Raw genomic sequence first — 21,035 nt, 5'->3', positions numbered from 1 at the left:
ATTAACCCAACACCTTTGGATAACCAACCAGTCAATGTAATTTTTTCATTGTCTGCATGTTAACAGAACATGTTAACAGAACATGGTTGACTGTACAGTATTCTGCAACATGATTTTCTCTCAACAGTCACATACCCGAGGCTGAGGATGGTAGTTTTGCTGAGGATGACTGGTAAGATTGCTGTGGTGGTGTTCTGTGTGCTACTGCTCTCTTGCTTCTGTGATGTATAGTGTTGCATTGTGGGTGTAGTACTTTGGAAATAATTCACTGTGCATCTGTTTTTTTGCTGTGTTTTGATACACTGACTTGGGGCATTGTGCTGTATGGCACCAAGATAATGTTTTCTGCAGGCGTTAGAGTATAAAAACAGAATCTGCATGGAAATGAGTTACCAGTTAAAGGATTATGGGTTCTCAGCTACTGTACAGTATACAGTGTTATAGCTTACAATAGACGTCTGGAAATGCGACACAGTGCAGTCTGCTTGGCATGTTGTGAAGCATTTCTCTACTTATTATACTGTGACGCTGACTATTGAGGCACAAACTCCCTTTTCCCCATTTGCATTAATCTAGCGGTTGAGACCCAGGCAACACACACCCACCCACACACACACACACACACACACACACACACTCCTGTGATCCATCTGCTGCAGTGTGTTGTAATCCACAGCATGGATGTGTCTCATCCATTTTGCATGGGAGAATTTGGCCTTTTTGTTGATGCCAAATGTGGTGCCTTGCAGGCTGCTGGGGAGACGGACGTGGCTGTAGCCAGTTTCCCACCTTGTGTGAAAGCATGCCTTTTTTTTTTTTTACTGCCTTTGTCTGTGAAGCAACCGGTGTGAATTTAGCACATTAATATGAGGTAACTTAGCGAACATACGGACAGATACCAACACAAAACAGAGGCAGATATTTATTGAAAGTACTTTATCTTCTTCTTTGCCATAGTCATGAATAATAGATACTACCAGACTGCAAGAATTGTTCTCCCTCCTTCCTGAAAGAATATCTGCTCACTGATATACACTTAATAAAAAAATACACTTCTCTTGCCAGGCTGCTCAGTGTGAAATCTCATTGGATTATTCCATTCCTCAAATATACTACCTCAAACTCACTTAGGCCTACGCCGGGGACATCAATCATCCCACATGTAATACATCTGCAATCCTAAAAACAATCCCAGTCCTGGTGGGTCGGGTGCTGCTTCCATTGTTTTTATTTTGTTATTAGAGGCAGTGCACTCTCTGAAAACGCTGAAACGCCAACCCAAATGGTTGATGAGGTACAGACCATTGGATAATAAAGAAAGCCTGTATTAGTCCCAGTCATTCAATGGGAGTATAATTTTGCCAGACACAGATTGTGGGACTTGATAAGTATATGGCGGTGCCTAGAGTGTACAACATGGAAAGATGAGGTGAGCCTCTTTGGAGAAGAAGGAAATGAAACTCCAGCCTGCCTGCTGCCCTTCTTCAATCTCTAGACCATCTGTGGTATGAGCTTTACAGACACATTCCTTACTGTCTCTGTGGGAAACCATATCATTTGGCGCTCTTTTTCATGGTCCTTAGAGCCAGATGGGAGCAATTGTCCTGTAACATTGTCAGTTGCAGCCAAGAAATTCTGGACCCATTCAGCACCAAGAAAAATCCATTCCGTCCCGAGAAACTGTTAACACACCGGCCATTTTGGATATTGACCCATCTGTTGCTTCTTGGTGACAGAAACAGAATGTGCTGTAACAGAGCTGTTGTTGAGTTAGTAAGGAGGCCAAAGATAGAGTGTGAACAACCAGTGCTCTTGTTCCTATAGTGACAGGATGGATCACTGCTGGGCTGTAGAAGGTAATCAATAACAGACCATCCTTCACGATCAGCTTTAGCCTCAGAAATCACATCATGGACTCGGGCGGCAGTGATGCCATTGCTTTGTCAGTCTCGGCAAAGGGCTTAGTTTTCTGTTCACTGCCTCAGTGCTCCATTTCTATATACAGTGCATTAAGAAAGTATTCAGACCCCTTGACTTTTTCCACATTTTGTTACATTACAGCCTTATTCTAAAATGGATTAAATTGTTTTTTTCCCCTTATCAGTCTACACGCAATACCCCATAATGACAAAATATCATTAAAAAATGATATCACATTTACAGTATTCAGACCATTTACTCAGTACTTTGTTGAAGTTACAAGCTTGGCACACCTGTATTTGGGGAGTTTCTCCCACTCAAGGACATTCAGAGACTTGTCCCGAAGCCACTCCTGCGTTGTCTTCGCTGTGTGCTTAGGCTTGTTGTCCTGTTGGAAGGTGAACCTTCGCCCCAGTCTGAGGTCCTGGGTGCTCTGGAGAAGGTTTTCATCAAGGATCTCTCTGTACTTTGCTTCGTTCATTTTTCCCTCTCCTGACGAGTCTCCAAGTCCCTGCCACTGTAAAACATCCCCACAGCATGATGCTACCACCACAATTCTTCACCGTAGGGATGGTGCCAGGTTTCCTCCAGGCGTGATGCTTGGCATTCAGGCCAAAGAGTTTAATTTTGGGTTCATCAGACCAGAGAATCTAGTTTCTCATCGTTTGAGAGTCCTTTTTATAGGTGCCTCTTGGCAAACTACAAGCGAGCTGTCATGTGCCTTTTACTGAGGACTGGCTTCCGTCTGGTCAGTCTACTGTAAATGCCTTCCAGAAGGACAACCATCTCCACAGAGGAACTCTGTCAGAGTGACCATCGGGTTCTTGGTCACCTCCCTGACCAAGGCCCTTCTCCCCCGATTGCTTGGCCGGGCGACCAGCTCTAGGAAGAGTCTTGGTGGTTCCAAACTTCTTCCATTTTTAGAATGATGAAGGCCACTGTGTTCTTGCGGACCTTCAATGCTGCAGCAGTTTTTTTGGTACCCTGCCCCAGATCTGTGCCTCGACACAATTCTGTCTCGGTGCTCTACGGACAATTCCTTTGACCTCATGGCTTGGTTTTTGCTCTGATTTGCACTGTCAACAGTGGGACCTTATATAGTGACTTCCGGCGCCGACAGAGATGGCCGCCTCGCTTCGCGTTCCTCGGAAACTATGCAGGATTTAGTTTTTTTTTACGTGTTTTTTATTACATTGGTACCCCAGGTAATCTTAGGTGTCATTACATACAGTCAGGAGGAACTACTGAATATAAGAGCAACGTCAACTCACCATCATTACGACCAGGAATAGGACTTTCCCGAAGCCGACCCTGTGTTTGGCCTTCCACCCAGGAAAATGGATCGGATCCCAGCCGGCGAACCTAAACAACGTCGCCGTAAAAGGGGCAAACGGTCTTCTGGTCAGGCTCCGGAGACGGGTACATCGCGCACCACTCCCTAGCATACTACACGCCAATGTCCAGTCTCTTGACAGCAAGGTTGATGAAATCCGAGCAAGGGTAGCATTCCAGAGAGACATCAGAGACTGTAACGTTCTTTGCTTCACTGAAACATGGCTCACTCGAGAGACGCTATCGGAGTCGGTGCAGCCAGCTTGTTTCTTCACGCATCATGCCGACAGAAACAACCATCTTTCTGGTAAGAAGAGGGGCGGGGGGGTATGCCTTATGATTAACGAGACGTGGTGTGATCAAAACAACATACAGGAGCCCAAGTTCTTCTGTTCACCTGACTTAGAATTCCTCACAATCAAATGTCGACCGCATTATCTGCCAAGGGAATTCTCTTCGATTATAATCACAGCCGAATATATACCCCCCCCCCAAGCAGACACATCGATGGCCCTGAAGAAACTTTATTTGACTCTATGTAAACTGGAAACCACATCCTGAGGCTGCATTCATTGTAGCTGGGGATGTTAACAAGGCTAATCTGAAAACAAGACTCCCTAAATTCTATCAGCATATCGATTGTGCAACCAGGGCTGGTAAAACCCTGGATCATTGTTATTATAACTTCCGCGACGCATATAAGGCCCTCCCCCGCCCTCCTTTCGGAAAAGCTGACCACGACTCTAGTTTGTTGCTTCCAGCCTACAGACAGAAACTAAAACAGGAAGCTCCCGCGCTCAGGTCTGTTCAACGCTGGTCCGACCAATCTGATTCCACGCTTCAAGACCGCTTCGATCACGTGGATTGGGATATGTTCCACATTGCGTCCAACAACAACATTGACGAATACGCTGATTCGGTGAGCGAGTTCATTAGAAAGTGCATCGGCGATGTCGTACCCACAGCGTCTATTAAAACATTCCCAAACCAGAAACCGTGGATTGATGGCAGCATTCGTGCGAAACTGAAAGCGCCAACCACTGCTTTTAACCAGGGCAAGGTGACCGGAAACATGACAGAACAAAAACAGTGTAGCTATTCCCTCCGCAAGGCAATCAAACAAGCTAAGCGTCAGTATAGAGACAAAGTAGAGTTGCAATTCAACGGCGCAGACACGAGGTATGTGGCAGGGTCTACAGTCAATCACGGATTACAAAAAGAAAACCAGCCCCGTCGTGGACCAGGATGTCTTGCTCCCAGACAGACTAAACAACTTCTTTGCTCGCCTTGAGGACAATACAGTGCCACTGACACGGCCCACTACCAAAACCTGCGGACTCTCCTTCACTGCAGCCGACGTGAGTAAAACATTTAAACGTGTTAACCCTCGCAAGGCTGCAGGCCCAGACGGCATCCCCAGCTGCGTCCCCAGAGCATGCGCAGACCAGCTGGCGGGTGTGTTTACGGACATATTCAATCAATCCTTATCCCAGTCTGCTGTTCCCACATGCTTCAAGAGGGCCACCGTTGTTTCTGTTCCCAAGAAAGCTAAGGTAACTGAGCTAAACGACTACCGCCCCCTAGCACTCACTTCCGTCATCATGAAGTGCTTTGAGAGACTATTCAAGGACCATATTACCTCCACCCTACCTGACACCCTAGACCCACTCCAATTTGCTTACTGCCCCAATAGGTCCATAGAAGACGCAACCACACTGCCCTAACCCATTTGTACAAGAGGAATACCTATGTGAGAATGCTTTTCATCGACTACAGCTCAGCATTTAACACCATAGTACCCTCCAAACTAGTCATCAAGCTCGAGATCCTGGGTCTCGACCCCGCCCTGTGCAACTGGGTACTGAACTTCCTGACGGGCCGCCCCCAGGTGGTGAGGGTAGGTAACATCTCCACCCCGCTGATCCTCAACACTGGGGCCCCACAAGGGTGTGTTCTGAGCCCTCTCCTGTACTCCCTGTTCACCAACGACTGCGTGGCCATACACGCCTCCAACTCAATCATCAAGTTTGGGGACGACACTACAGTGGTAGGCTTGATTACCAACAACAACGAGACGGTCTACAGGGAGGCGGTGAGGGCCCTCGGAGTGTGGTGTCAGGAAAATTACCTCACACTCAATGTCAACAAAACAAAGGAGATGATTGTAGACTTCAGGAAACAGCAGAGGGAGCACCCCCCTATCCACGTCGACGGGACAGTAGTGGAGAGGGTAGAAAGTTAAGTTCCTCGGCGTACACATCACGGACAAACTGAATTGGTCCACACAGACCGCATTGTTAAGAAGGCGCAGCAGCCCCTCTTCAACCTCAGGAGGCTGAAGAAATTCAGCTTGTCACCAAAAGCACTCACAAACTTCTACAGATGCACAATCGAGAGCATCCTGTCGGGCTGTATCACCGCCTGGTAAGGCAACTGCTCCGCCCACAACCGTAAGGCTCTCCAGAGGGTAGTGAGGTCTGCACAACGCATCCTGCCCTCCAGGACACCTACACCACCCGATGTCACAGGAAGGCCATAAAGATCATCAAGGACAACAACCACCCGAGCCACTGCCTGTTCACCCCGCTATCATCCAGAAGGCGAGGTCAGTACAGGTGCATCAAAGCAGGGACCGAGAGACTGAGACAGACTATCTCAAGGCTATCAGACTGTTATACAGCCACCACTAACATTGAGTGGCTGCTGCCAACATACTGACTCAACTCCAGCTCACTTCAATAATGGAAATTGATGTAAAAGTGTTTCACTAGCCACTTTAAACAATGCCACTTAATATAATGTTTACACACCCTACATTACTCATCTCATATGTGTATATACTGTACTCGATACCATCTACTGCATCTTGCCTATGCCGTTCTGTACCATCACTCATCCATATATCTTTATGTACATATTCTTTATCCCTTTACACTTGCGTGTGTATAAGGTAGTAGTTTTGGAATTGTTAGGTTAGATTACTCGTTGGTCATTACTGCATTGTCGGAACTAGAAGCACAAGCATTTCGCTACACTCGCATTAACATCTGCCGATCATGTGTATGTGACAAATAAAATTTGATTTAGACAGGTGTGTGTGTGCCTTTCAAAATCATGTCCAATCTATTGAATTGACCACAGGTGGACTCTAATCAAGTTGTAGAAATATGTCAAGGATAATCAATGGAAACAGGATGCACCTGAGCTCAATTTTGAGTCTGATAGCAAAGGGTCTGAATACTTATGTAAATAGGGTATTTCAGTTTTATTTTAATACAATTGCAAAAAATTCTAAAAGTTTTTGATTAGGTCATGGGGTATTGTGTGTAGAGTGATGGTGGGGAAAAAATTATTTAATAAATTTTCGAATAAGGCTGTAACATAAAAAAATATGGGAAAAGTGGGGTCTGAATATTTTTCCAAGTCACTGTAGGTGGTTAGATAAAGCTTACTTAATGTAGGCAACTACATTCAGCCGCAGGACGATTTTTGTAGGAGTGGATGGCCGGGGAGGTGGGTGGAACAGAATTATAATAATTTGTACATTGCAAATTGACCACAACTCAGCCCAATAAGAGATTTGTATTTGATGATAATAATAATCATTTCATACATTGAGGCACGATCACGTCCCTTTTTCCTATTTGTGGGAAAACTTGAACAGAGTTCCTTTAGCACAAATGTTTTACCAACCCCTGGAGTAGGGCTTACACAACAATCAGTGTGGATTCTATTAAAACTAGAATCTACTGTTGCTGTCCTGGCCTAGGTGTGTGGGCTACTTTAGGTCTTTGTTTATGAGCTACGTGTGTTATAGTCATGTCTGTTTATAGGTAATTGTGTTTTAACTTGGCTTATAGATTAGCTAGCAACAGCAAGCAAGCTACCTAAATTGCCATGAATGTTTCATGCGTTTCCACCTGTCCCCAAATGAATATGGTTGGTTCAGAGTTAGTTTTTATATTTCAGCCTGCGTGTCCTGATCGCGTCTGGTGTGGATGGACAAAATCAACGCGCGCCCAGTCTATTCAGCATTTAAATGAGAGAACCACATACTCAACACTACAATATTAGCCATAAAGCGAGGTGCGTTCTGCCCCTCCTGTGTCTCTCTGTATCCCTCCTTAGACAGGAAGGAGGAGAGAGAAACAGGAGAAATTGCTTTCTCCCTGCATGCCATATTTTAATACAGGCCTCTGAGTATGATAGATTCCCTCTACTCCACCACATCTATTCTCGGTATAACACATCTGCCACAGCCCTGGTATAATTGCATTGCTCTCTCCCTTCTCCCCCGTTCCCAAAGCAACATTTGTTTGCGGTGAACTAACAGGACTATTGCCGTTTGGCTCTTAAGAACCTTAACGATCCATCCCCTGGGTTTAGGTAACTTATTATGGTGGCTAATGGCAACCATGGTACATTCCTGTTAATCCCGACCTGATCCATTGTCTCCTATTTATCACATAATCATCAATCGATTTCTGCCAGAGGTAGTAAACCATTATTGTCTGCCTAGAGTCTATTCACCCAAGATTTGGTAGCAATGCTAAAAGGCATCCTGACAAGACATGTCACTTCTATGCTTTCAGGGTTTTGCATCCAATCATATTGCACTCACCATAGCCAACATAGCCTGGCTGCAAATTAGATTTCTTGATTATGACCAGACCACATGTTTTTTTTTTTTTTATAAGTGTAATAGATGTTCATCCTCTTTGTTCTGGGGTGTTATTGAGAAAAACATATTTTGTCAATGTACAGGACCAGTTCCATTTTTCTTGATCTTATCGTGTGGCTTTCTGCTGACGTTATCTAAAAACCTTTACTGAATCTTTTTCAATCTTATGTACCGTATTCTTACGAGATGTCTGAGTGTATATCTGTTGAAAATGCCAATGGAAAGTTCTGTTGTAAAATTTGTAAAAGTGGAAAATATGTAAATTGTCATACCCGAAATGGTCAATACCAACACAAAGTTGTGTTTTCTTGCTGTAGTGACTCCAGTATGATTGTTAAATATTTAGTATTTTGTTTAGTATTTTTTCTGCTGAAAGAAATACTTATTGTCAAGGATTCTTGTCTGGTTACAGTTTCTTCTCTGCCAATTTAACAATGCACCTGACTCTGTTGCATTGTGTTTCTATTGAGATAAAACCAAAAGGTCATGTAGGGATTCTTGGAGATGGGGAGGAGGGGGATGGGGGTTGCGGGTTGCATGTGTGAGTGGGAGGCAAATGAATTAATGTTACCCAGAAGTTGAGAGTCACCAGGGACTCCAGGCTTGCGCAACTTAATAATCCACCCCCTCTCCCGTTTCCCCTGCGTCTGGTGCATTATGGAGTCATTTCAGGCCAGCTCTGGCTGCTGGCTTTCCCAAAGTTTTTTTTGTTTTTACTGTCAACATGGTACAGAATCCCTGTTGGCCATCACTGTAACTGTATATACAAGCCCTCGGGACCAGCTTCACATCTGTCTGCAATTTTAAATAATTCCCAACACACAAACTCTTCATGCAGTCTCCAATTATTTCATACTCTCTGGAGATTTTTTTAAAATGACTAAACTTGATCATTTTTTTTTTCTTTACTTATGCTCTTGTGTTGTTGGTGTAGTGTTAGTTTTTTTCACCAGTGTCCTTTTTTCTCATTCACAGCCACAGCACACAGTCGTCTGAGGAGGCCGGATTTAATGACCCCAGCTTGCTGGAAAACCTCCAAAGTAATCACGTAAGTAACTAGGGTTCCCCACCACCCACTTGCAGTGGCGGGGTGTGCAGGAGGACGTTAGGAAAGATTTCAGGCGTGGGTCGTGGCCATTAGGTGTGCAGGAGGACGTTAGGAGAGGTGTCAGGCATGGGTCGTGAACATTAGGGACATGTATTAAAGCATTTTGCAATGGAAAAGGAAGTGTAAGCGGGTTTTTTTGTCCATCCATTTGGCTGTTGGTTTTCTTGCTCTTGGTACCTAATGAACCCAACCCTGCTTTTGTGTTCTTTAGTGGGCCTCACTGACTGGGTGATATGTGTGTACATACCACATTGATAACCAGTACATAAGCATTTCATAAATGTTTCTGTCAAGTTATGTTATTCCAATTTAAATTCTAAAATTGTCGTCATAGGAAAGCTTTGAGGAAAATTGGAATTGGAATTTCAGTTTACTTCCTGAATGGACTGAATTGCCCCGAACCCTGTTCCTACTTATGAATGTGGTATGTACAGTATATACAGTACATCTTGAACACTTGCTCTTTCCATGCCATAGACTGACCAGGTGAATCCAGATGAAAGCTGTGATCCCTTATTGCTGTCACTTGTAAAATCCACTTCAATCAGTGTAGATGAAGGGGAGGAGACAGGTTAAACACTGTTTGTGCGCATTAACCGCTAGTAGGACACCTATGACAACATCCGGTGAAATTACAGAGTGAGAAGTTCAAAATACAAAAAATCGTAATATTAAACATTCATGAAAATACAAGTGTCATACATCATTTAAAAGCTAAACTACTTGTTAATCCAACAGCGTTGTCAGATTTCAAAAAGGCTTTACGGCGAAAGCATACCATGCGATTATCTGAGGACAGCGCCCCACACCAATAGTTGTTTCAACCAGCACAGGCGTCACAAAATCACAAATGGCGATTAAATAAATAACTTACCTTTGAAGATCTTCCTCTGTTTGAAATCCCAAGGGTCCCAGCTACACAATGAATGGTTGTTTTGTTCGATAGTCATTCTTGATATCCCCAAAATGTCCATTTAGTTTGTGCGCTTGATTCAGTAATCCACTCGTTCAACATGCATACAAACGAATCCAAAACGTTACCAGTGAAGTTCATCCAAACAAGTCAAACGATGTTTATAATTAATCCTCAGGTACTCTAATATCTAAATAAACAATACTATTTAAGACAGAGAATAGTATGTTCAACATGGAAGATAAATAATAAAGTGCGCCACCTCATTCACGCTCCAACAAGACTACATTTCTAATGGGAGACACCTTGTAGTTTTTCCAACTATTTGCTCATAAAAAAAAAATGTAAATCCCGAAACCCTTTCTAAAGACTGACATCTAGTGGAAACCATAGGAACTGCAATCTGGGTCCTATCCTATCGCAAGCATTGAAGTGGCCTGTGACCTAAAAAAAAAAAAAAAATATGAATGGATTTTCCACGGGTTTCTGCCTGCCATATCGGTTCTGAAATACTCAGACATTATTTTAACCGTTTTTGAAACTTCAGAGTGTTTTCTATCCAATGCTACCAAGTATATGCATATCCTAGATTCTGGGCATGAGTAACAGGCAGTTTACTTTGGTCACGTCAGTCATCTGAAGTTCCGGACAAAAACCAGTATGCTAATGAAGTTAAAGAAGGATTTTTAAGCCTTGACAATTGAGACATGGATTGTGTATCTGTGCCATTTAGAGGGTGAATGGGCAATGACAAAATATTGAAGTGCCTTTTGAATGGGGTATGTTAGTAGGTGCCAGGCACATCGGTTTGAGTGTGTCAAGAACTGCAACGTTGCTGTGATTTCCCATGTGTATGAAGAATGGTCCACCACCCAAAGGACCTCCAGCCAACTTGACACAACTGTGAGAAGCATTGGATTCAACATGGGCCAGCATCCCTGTGGAATTCTTTCGACACCTTGTAGATCCCATGCCCCGACTCAGACAAAAGGGGGTGCCACTCAATATTAGGAATTGATATACGTTCCCAATGTCTTGTACACTCAGTTTATATGGAAGTAGTTTAGTGCCAATTTTTAGTTTGTTAAATATGGGTAAAAAAAAAACATACTTATTTTTTTTTTATCTTTTCGATATAGACACTTGAAAACCAACTTCCTTTTGATAAAATGTTTTACTAACTATTTTCCATGTATGAATCTGTTATTCAATGCATTTCTATGGGCTAATAGCAGTAAAGCCAAATTCAACATTTCATCAAATAATTTGGTAATACATTTTTTTATAGCTAAATGATCCTTGCTTGGTATGACCATCTTAAAACAATTCCATATGTTAGCTTAGTAGAACATTAAGTGGTGTCTTGATGTGGTTTAAGCATTGTTATGTCCTCAACATCAAATTTGTTTTTTATATTTGAAAAAAGTGTGATTTCTGAGAGCAAAAACCTGAAATGGTAACCTGGATCAACAAAACAGAGAAAATAGAATTTGGGAAAAACAAAATTGAATCAGGCAAAAAAATTATACTGAATTTTTATGACCCTAAATAAACTCAGCAAAAAAAGAAATGTCCCTTTTTCAGGACCCTGTCTTTCAAAGATAATTTGTAAAAATCCAAGTAACTCCACAGATCTTCATTGGAAAGGGTTTAAACACGGTTTCCAATGCTTGTTCAATAAACAATTATTGAACATGCATACTGCTCGGAGGGTGATGGCTAGGGCCAGGGCCATTCCCCCCCAGAAATGTCCGGAAACTTGCAGGAACTGGCAAATCTGGTGCATTCCCCCCCTTTGTTAAGGGACACATTATTCAATTTCTGTTAGTCACATGTCTGTGGAACTTGATCAGTTTGTCTCAGTTGTTGAATCTCTTTGTGTTTAATATTTCTATGAACACATGTCAAGTTAGCTGAAAATAAACGCAGCTGACAGTGAGAGGATTTTTTTTTTTTTGCTGAGCTTATCTATTCCCATCTTACTCTGGTGGTCCCTTTGAAACATCCACATGTGTGGTTGGGGGATTGACTGCTTGACTGTGGTCCTTTTGTCGCTGAGTTGGCAGAGCATGGCCCTTTGGTTTTCCCGCTGGGGCCACCCATACAAAACATTTTACATGCTGGGCACTAAGTGGCCTGGATAAAAACATTTGCTATACAGCGTATATTATTTGTGGAATTCATAGAGGCAGGTGGCCATACTTTATCTTCCACGCTTTGTTCAAGTCTGTGTCATGCTATTGAACTTCAAAAAACTACGTAAAATAAATTTGCCTCAATCCTGCAAACACTGGATTCACTCAAAGGCAGCAACCACCTCCTGTAGCGTAGCTGTGTATCGCTCTGTCTGTGAGAAGCGAGATGGATAAAAAGCCATGATTGATTGGCTGGTTGAGTCATTGGGTCACCAGACGGCATAGGAGGCAGGATGTCACTTCTGATTACGTGGCTAGCTAGCACGGTGTCGCCCGGGGAGACTATGTAATCCTGCTGTGATGTTTGCCGTGTTGTGACAGCACAAACTCCTCGGCGCCGTTAATGAGTTTGTGGGTAGGATCCGTTTTAATGGCATATAGATATCTGTAGTGTGTTGCCAACTCTGAGCGCTAATTACATGCAAAGTGAACAAGCGCTGGTTCCTTGTTTGTAAATCACAATCCCCTGTAAGGATTTGTTGATGATAATGAAGTGGTCGCTGGCGGTATTATATTAATTAGGCCTAATTAATAAATTAATTAACAGTATTTGTATGGAAGCTATTGGTGTTTCTTCTCTTTTGGAGATATATATATTTGATAAGCTTGGATGGAAAACTTATATTTGTTATTTTTCTTTTACCCCCTGTGGTATTAGAAGAGACCTTTTCATGTGTGGAGAGGTTGTGATGTGATGCCACTCATGTAGAGAATGAAAGCTCTCTTCCATAAAGCACAGGAGTTGAACCTGCTTTGTAGAATTGGTGGTGCTGTCATTCATTTTACCAGCGTCCTCTTCCTTGTTCTTGAACACCTGAGTCAACCTGAACCAGAATATGGTGCCTTAGTTGTACTTCTACTAAAACAACTTTATTTGTCTAACTAATACTAGAGGTCGTCCGATTTTATGATTTTTCAATGCCGATACCGATTAATCGGCCGATTTTATTTATTTATATTTAAAAAAAATTGGTAATAATGACAATTAAAACAATACTGAATGAACAATGAACACTTTTTTATTTTAACTTAATACATCAATAAAATCAATTTAGTCTCAAATAAATAATGAAACATGTTCAATTTGGGTTAATAATGCAAAAACAAAGTTTTGGAGAAGAAAGTAAAAGTGCAAAATGTGCCATGTAAAAAAGCTAACGTCTAACGTTGCTCAGAACATGAGAACATATGAAAGCTGGTGGTTCCTTTTAACATGAGTCTTCAATATTCCCAGGTAAGAAGTTTTAGGTTGTAGTTATTATAGGACTATTTATCTCTATACCATTTGTATTTCATATACCTTTGACTATTGGATGTTCTAATAAGTACTTTAGTATTGCCAGCCTAATCTCGGGAGTTGATCGGCTTGAAGCATTGCGAAGAGCTACTGGCAAACGCAGGAAAGTGCTGTTTGAATGAATGCTTACGAGCCTGCTGCTGCCTACCACCTCTCAGTCAGACTGCTCTATCAAATCATAGACTTAATTATAATATAATAACACACAGAAATACGAGCCTTAGGTCATTCATATGGTCAAATCCGGAAACTATCATTTCGAAAACAGGACGTTCATTCTTTCAGTGAAATACAGAACCGTTCTGTATTTTATCTAGCATCCATAAGTCTAAATATTGATGTTACATTGCACAACCTTCAATGTTATGTCATAATTACGTGAAACTCTGGCAAATTAGTTCGCAACAAGCCAGGTGGCCCAAACTGTTGCATATACCCTGACTCTGCGTGCAATGAACGCAAGAAAAGTGACACAATTTCCCTAATTTAATATTGCCTGTTAACATTAATTTCTTAACTATATATGCAGGTTTAAATAAATATACTTCTGTGTATTGATTTTAAGGAAGGCATTGATGTTTATGGTTAGGTACATTCGTGCAATGATTGTGCTTTTTTCGCAAATGCGCTTTTGTTAAATCATCCCTCGTTTGGCGAAGTTGGCTGTCTTTGTTAGGAAGAAATGGTCTTCACACAGTTTGCATCGAGCCAGGCGGCCCAAACTGCTGCATATACCCTGACTCTGTTGCACAGAACGCAAGAGAAGTGACACAATTTCCCTAGTTAAAAGAAATTCATGTTAGCAGGCAATATTAATTAAATATGCAGGTTTAAAAATATATACTTGTGTATTGATTTTAAGAAAGGCGTTGATGTTTATGGTTAGGTACACATTGGTGCAACGACAGTGCTTTTTTTCGCGAATACGCTTGTTAAGTAGGCTGTGATTCAATGATAAATTAACAGACACCGCATCGATTTAAAATGCCATGCTGGACAAGCTAGATAAACTAGTAATATTATCAACCATGTGTAGTTAACTAGTGATTGTTAAGATTAATTGTTTTTTATTAGAAACATTTAATGCTAGCTAGCACCTTATCTTGGCTCCTTGCTGCACTTGCATAACAGGTAGTCAGCCCGCCACGCATTCTCCTCGTGGAGTGCAATGTAATCGGCCATGATCGGTGTCCAAAAATGCAGATCACAGATTGATATGAAAACTTGAAATCAGCCCCAATTAATCGTCCATTCCGATTTAATCGGTCGACCTCTAACTAATAAATCGGAAATGTATATTCTGCTCTGCTGTTAACACTACCATATTCGAGAGAGCACAGGGCCAGCCACAGTACTGTGCCCCTTGAGGTCGTTTTGGGTTTAAGTGCCTCAACATTAGTAGATTTGACCTGTGCTAAAGCTGCTAAAACGGCTGATAGCCTTAACGTAGCACCTCTTCCATGCACTACATTCAAACACTTCCTCCTTTGCCCGTCTGTGTTTGGCTTACTGTACTCGGAGGTCACATTTTGAACACAATGAATCCCAGCCATTGACAACCGTTTAACTCAGCCCCTGGCTGTTTGTGGGAAACCCTGTGGATACAGCAGCAAGTGGTCACAGGGGTACCTAAAAAAAAAAAAAAATCGCCCTCTGGTGCTTTTCTAATTCTCGAGTCATGTTTTCAGGCCGTGGAGTAGTCTGTCTAGCTGTCCCAAATGGCACCCTATTCCCTATATTAGTGAGAGGGGGGTGGGGGGAATCGATATAGTTACATATCGGTATATTATTTTTTACAATATATCGTGTAGTTTTGACTATCGCAATATTTTTGCACTAGTTGGCTTTACCTGCACCAAAACTCCAGAATATTTCCTTCATAGCTTGTTTTCCATCTTTAAAAAAAAAATCGGAACCAACTTTTATTTCCCTGACTGATCAAAACGAGTTAGGGCTCTCTTGTTCCTCTGCAGCAGACACATGGTGAGCAATATGTTTGAATCACAATATCCAATCGCAATACATTGGTGCTGATACGATATATGTATTGCGATTCTCAAAGTATGATATTGTATCTTGAGGTCCCTGGCAATTCCCAGCCCTTCCCTTTATAGTGCAACCTATGGGCTCTGGTCAAAAGTAGTGCACTATAAAGGGGATATAGGGTGCTATTTGGGATGCAGGCTGTGTCTGGTTGGTTTGCTTAGTTCTCCGAGATAAAAGGCAGGGAGATGGAGGCAGAATCCCTTTACACGACTTCCTGCAAGTCCCGCTAAACTTCCAGCATCGGTCACGTCCGAAGCAATGAGTATCTGTCACTGGCACCATGACACAGATTAGGCTACAAAGGTGCCCACAGGGGGCCATGGGCCGAGCCAGTAGTGTCGCGTCGGTCCTATTAGCTGTCACATCTAATCAGAACATTGGAGCTGTCTGTAGTGGCCTCTCTGTCCTCTTAGGTGACCATCACCCTGTTCTGCCATAAACACATGCGCACACACACACACACACACACACACACATACACCCCTTCTGAAGTGATCCCTACCTGTCACCCAAACCAGATTTAGCATTCTGCTGTGACGGAGCGGCCAAACAGCCACCTGGTCTGTAAAAGTCTCTGTGTACTCTCATTTGGAAGAAGGCCTTTGATTTTTCTCCAGCTTTATTCTTTTATCGCTCCTCTGTTCCCCGCCTGGCGATATCTCTTCAAAGAGCTTGCATCACAGACACGAGGACAATAATGACAAAAGCAGCAGTAATCAAATGCGTGAAGTGTTTGTTTTTTTATAGGCAAATCCTTCTTTGAGTTTTCATATGATAGAGAAGTTCTTGGTACAAATGAGGGGTAGCTGAAATACAGATTGTCAGAACAAGAAGTACATAAGTGGAGGCTTTCATTTTTTATGATTTATATGTACGCTATTCAGAGAGCTGAAGCTAACACACCGTTTTCCTTCAGAAAATATCATCCTTTATGGTTTTCAAGTTTTGTCACATGCACAATTAACAGTGAAATGCTTAACTTACATAATCAATATCAAAATAGTATAACTAATATAAATATTTGTTTGTGTATATATACAGTACCAGTCAAAAGTTTGGACACCAACTCATTCCAGGGTTTTTCTTTCTTTTTACTATGTTCTACATTGTAGAAAAATAGTGAAGACATCAAAACTATGAAATAACACACAGAATCATGTAGTAACCAAAACAAGTGTTAAACAAAAACAAATCGTTTTTATATTTGAGATTCTTCAAAGTACCTATCCTTTGCCTTAAAGACAGCTTTGCACACTTTTGCCATTCTCTCATCCAGCCCAAATAAATGCTTCAGAGTTCAAGTAACAGACACATCTCAACATCAACTGTTCAGAGGAGACTGCGTAAATCGGGGCTTCATGGTCAAATTGCTGAAAAGAAACCACTACAAAAGGACACCAATAAGAAGAAGAGATTTGCTTGGGCCTAGAAACATGAGCAATGGACATTAGACCAGTAGAAATCTGTCCTTTGGTCTGAGTCCAAATTTGAGATTTTTGGTTCAACCGCCGTATCTTTGTGAGATGTGGAGTAGGTAAACAGATGATCTCCATATGTGTGGTGCCCACCATGAAGCATGGAGGAGGAGGTGTGGGGATGCTTTGCTGGTGACACTGTCAGTGATTTATTTAGAATTCACGGCACACTTAACCAGCATAGCTACCACAGCATTCTGCAGCGATACGCAATCCCCTCTGGTTTGCGCTTAGTGGGACTATCATTTGTTTTTCAACAGGACAATGACCCAACACACCTCCAGGCTGTTTTAAGGGCTATTTGACCAAGAAGGAGAGTGAAGGAGTGTTGCATCAGGTGACCTGGCCTCCAGTCACCCGACCTCAACCCAATTGAGAGAGTTTGGGATAAGTGGGACCGCAGAGTGAAGGAAAAGCAGCCATCAAGTGCTCAGCATATTTGGATACTCCTTCAAGACTGTTGGAGAAGCATTCCAGGTGAAGCTTGTTGAGAGAATGCCAAGTGTGCAAAGTTGTCAAGGCGAAGGGTGGCTACGTTGAATCTCAAATAAAATATATTTGGATATGTTTTAAGACTTGCATACTACATGATTCTGTTTCATTTCATTGTTTTTGTCTTAGCTATAATTCTACAATGTAGAAAATAGTACAAATTTATAAAAACCCTTGAATGAGCAGGTGTGTCCGAACTTTTGATACGTGTGTGTGTGTGTGTGTGTGTGTGTGTGCGCGCAGTGAATTCGGAAAGTATTCAAATCCCTTTTTCCACATTTTGTTACTTTACAGCCTTATTATATAATGGATTATCAATCTACACAATACCCCATAATGACAAAGCAAAAAAAAAGTTTTTTTCTTTTCTTCAAATGTATGAAAAATAAAAAACGATACCTTATTTACATAAGTATTCAGACCCTTTGCTATGAGACTTGAAATTGAGCTCAGGTACATCCTGTGTCCATTGATCATCCTTGAGATGTTTCTACAACTCGGAGTATACCTGTGGTAAATTCAATTGATTGGACATGATTTGGAAAGGTACACACCTGTCTGTATAAGGTCCCACAGTTGACAGTCAGAGAAAAAAACAATCCGTGACATCGAAAGAATTGTCCGTAGAGCTCCGAGACAGGAGTGTGTCGAAGCACAGATCTGGGGAAGGGTATCAAAACGGGGAGGGAGGTGACCAAGATCCTTATGGCCACTCTGACAGAGTTCCTCTGTGGAGATGGGAGAACCTTCCAGAAGGACAACCATCTCTTCAGCACTCCACCAATCAGGCCTTTATGGTAGAGTGGCCAGACGGAAGCCACTCCTCAGTAAAAGGTACATGACAGCCCACTTGCAGTTTGCCAAAAGGCACATAAGACTCTCAGACCATGACAAACAAGATTCTCTGGTCTGATGAAACCACGATTCAACTCTTTGGCCTGAGTGCCAGGCATCACATCTGGAGAAAACCTGGCACCATCCCTACGGTGAAGCATGGTGGCAGCATCATGCTGTGGGGATGTTTTTCAGCTGCAGGGACTGGGAGACTAGTCAGGATCAAGGGACAGATTAATGTAGCGAAGTCCAGAGAGATGCTTGATTTTTTTTAAATATGCTCCAGAGCACTCAGGACCTCAGACTGGGGTGAAGATTCACCTTCCAACAGGACAATGACCCTAAGAACACAGCCAAGATAATGCAAGAGTGGTTTCGGGACAAGTCTCTGTATGTCATTGAGTTGCCCAGCTAGAACCCGGACTTGAACCTGATTGAACATCTCTGGAGAGACCTGAAAGTAGATGTTCAGCAACCTAACAGAGCTTGAGAGGATCTGCAGAGAAGAATTGGATAAACTTCCCAAGGAAAGGTGTGCCAAGCTTGTAGCGTCAACTGTTTTTGCTTTGTTATTATAGTGTGTTGACTGATGATTGAAAAACATGTTTTAAATTCATTTTAGAATAAGCATGTAGCATAACATAAAATGTGGAAAAAGTTGAGGGGTCTGAATACTTTCCGAATATACTGTGTATATAAAATAAGAAAACCCGTAGTAAGCTATATACAGGGTCCGTACCAATACCTGTTTATATTCTGAATATGTACAGTATACTATACTGGAAGCCAGTAAACTAACCACACCCTATGCTGTTGACTATCCATACCCTACTGCAGATCCATGCTGTTGACTAAACTACCCTACTGCAGATCCATGCCTTTGACTAAATACACCCTACTATAAATCCATGCTGTTGACTAACTACACCCTACTGCAGATCCATGCTGTTGACTAACTACACCCTACTGCAGATCCATGCTGTTGACTAACTACACCCTACTGCAGATCCATGCTGTTGACTAACTACACCCTATTGCAGATCCATGCTGTTGACTAACTACACCCTACTGCAGATCCATGCTGTTGACTAACTACACCCTACTGCAGATCCATGCTGTTGACTAACTACACCCTACTGTAGATCCATGCTGTTGACTAACTACACCCTATTGCAGATCCATGCTGTTGACTAACTACACCCTACTGCAGATCCATGCTGTTGACTAACTACACCCTACTGCAGATCCATGCTGTTGACTAACTACACCCTACTGTAGATCCATGCTGTTGACTAACTACACCCTACTGTAGATCCATGCTGTTGCTTTGGGGTTTTGTTGTCATTCTTGGCTGAGGTCACTGACACCGGGCTGGTGTTCATTCAATCTCAGCCCAGATCGGAGCTTCAGTAGCATCAACCAGCTCCAGTAGCAACAATCAGCGCTCCAGCTCCACCACTCTCTCTGCCTTAACCCTGGCTGCATACCAAATGGCACCCTATTCCTGTTGTAAGTAGTGCTCTATGTAAGGAATAGGGTGCGATTTGGCTCTGTCCCGTGTAGCTCAGTTGGTAGAGCATGGTGCTTGCAACGCCAGGGTTGTGGGTTTGATTCCCACGGGGACCAGTACGGGAAAAAAGTATGTAAATATAGGCACTCACTACTGTAAGGCGCTCTGGATAAGAGTGTCTACTAAATGACTAACATGACAAGTATGCTCATTTGGGATGAAGCCCTACTCCTAACCCAGCACTGTCTAACATCTCATGAACTCAAAACTGAGCTACTACATATGCTCTTGAAGGAACAGAAGATATGACAAAGCAGTCTTGTGGACTTAATGTTTATACTTGTCATTATTGCCTGGGACCGACAAGTCCTTTGAGGGTAGAGTTATTCCCATAAAGAAATTACAGATATAGGCAAGAGAGATTTCCAGTGTCTTGTTCAGTTTGATCATCAGTCGGTCAATATAGGCTATTATTTGCAGGTGTCTTGTCATCATTTTCCAGTGGTAATTGGTCATGCTCTAATGATGTCTCCTCACTCTCGCTCGCTTCCTCCCCTTTCTCATTCTCCCTGTTCCCCTCACTCTCCCTCCCTGCCTCTTTCACTCTCTTCCCCTCCCTCCCTGTCCCTCTGCAGCCCACTGCTCCTGTCATCCTGGACTTCATGACCATGTTGGCCATCTGTCACACGGCTGTCCCCGAGCGCACCGACGATACGATCGTCTACCAGGCTGCCTCACCAGGTACAGCCCACCAGTCCTGACCTCACAGCACTGCACTGTAAAAGTCTTACAACCGCTCTTAATAGCCTTTTAACAGCCTTATGATAGCTTGAAATGCCAGGTCAGTCACCAAACGTCCGTCAGTCAATCTACCAATCAAATATAAGAATACAGAAGCAATGGATCTCCAGTTGACGTTGAATAAATGGCTGTCTCTAGGCGACCACTTATATTGTCATGCCTCAATTTCCTGTGTTCCTAAGTCTCATTGTTTGCAAAGCCCCTCAAACCTCAGTATCGTCTGCAGACATATGACAACACCATCACATTGATATCAACTAATGACATCAATACCTTATTGAAGATGAGAGTGACACAAACTGGGATGTGATCAGTATACAAAAGACAGCAATTTCGTTGTGCAGGAGTGGAACAGACATCTGAACAATACAAAAGGATGCACATTAACCCTAAGTATTCTCTATTATATTATACAAGACCAATCTGACTTT

At 42.5% G+C, this 21,035-nt stretch overlaps 1 protein-coding gene and 1 non-coding gene across 5 annotated transcripts in view; both read left to right on the top strand.

Annotated features, from left to right (window-relative positions):
• The window catches only part of LOC139366421 (ATPase phospholipid transporting 8A1), a 195,705-nt gene that overhangs the window by 100,278 nt on the left and 74,392 nt on the right, over window positions 1-21,035 (top strand). For 2 of the 4 annotated variants that reach the window (XM_071103888.1, XM_071103889.1), the window contains exons 15-17: window positions 128-172; window positions 8,909-8,981; window positions 20,439-20,544. In XM_071103888.1, coding sequence (XP_070959989.1) covers window positions 128-172; window positions 8,909-8,981; window positions 20,439-20,544 — 224 coding nt within the window. The remainder of the gene's footprint in view (window positions 1-127; window positions 173-8,908; window positions 8,982-20,438; window positions 20,545-21,035) is intronic. The other 2 variants (XM_071103891.1, XM_071103892.1) reach the window with 1 other exon arrangement.
• On the top strand, window positions 19,847-19,928 carry trnaa-ugc (transfer RNA alanine (anticodon UGC)). The gene has a single exon. It is a non-coding gene; the product is annotated as a tRNA-Ala (tRNA).

The sequence above is a fragment of the Oncorhynchus clarkii genome, chromosome 14 (assembly GCF_045791955.1).
Source record: "Oncorhynchus clarkii lewisi isolate Uvic-CL-2024 chromosome 14, UVic_Ocla_1.0, whole genome shotgun sequence".
Lineage (NCBI taxonomy): Eukaryota > Metazoa > Chordata > Actinopteri > Salmoniformes > Salmonidae > Oncorhynchus > Oncorhynchus clarkii.
Note: the sequence above shows the minus strand (reverse complement) of the source record. Positions and strands in the feature narration are given on the sequence as shown.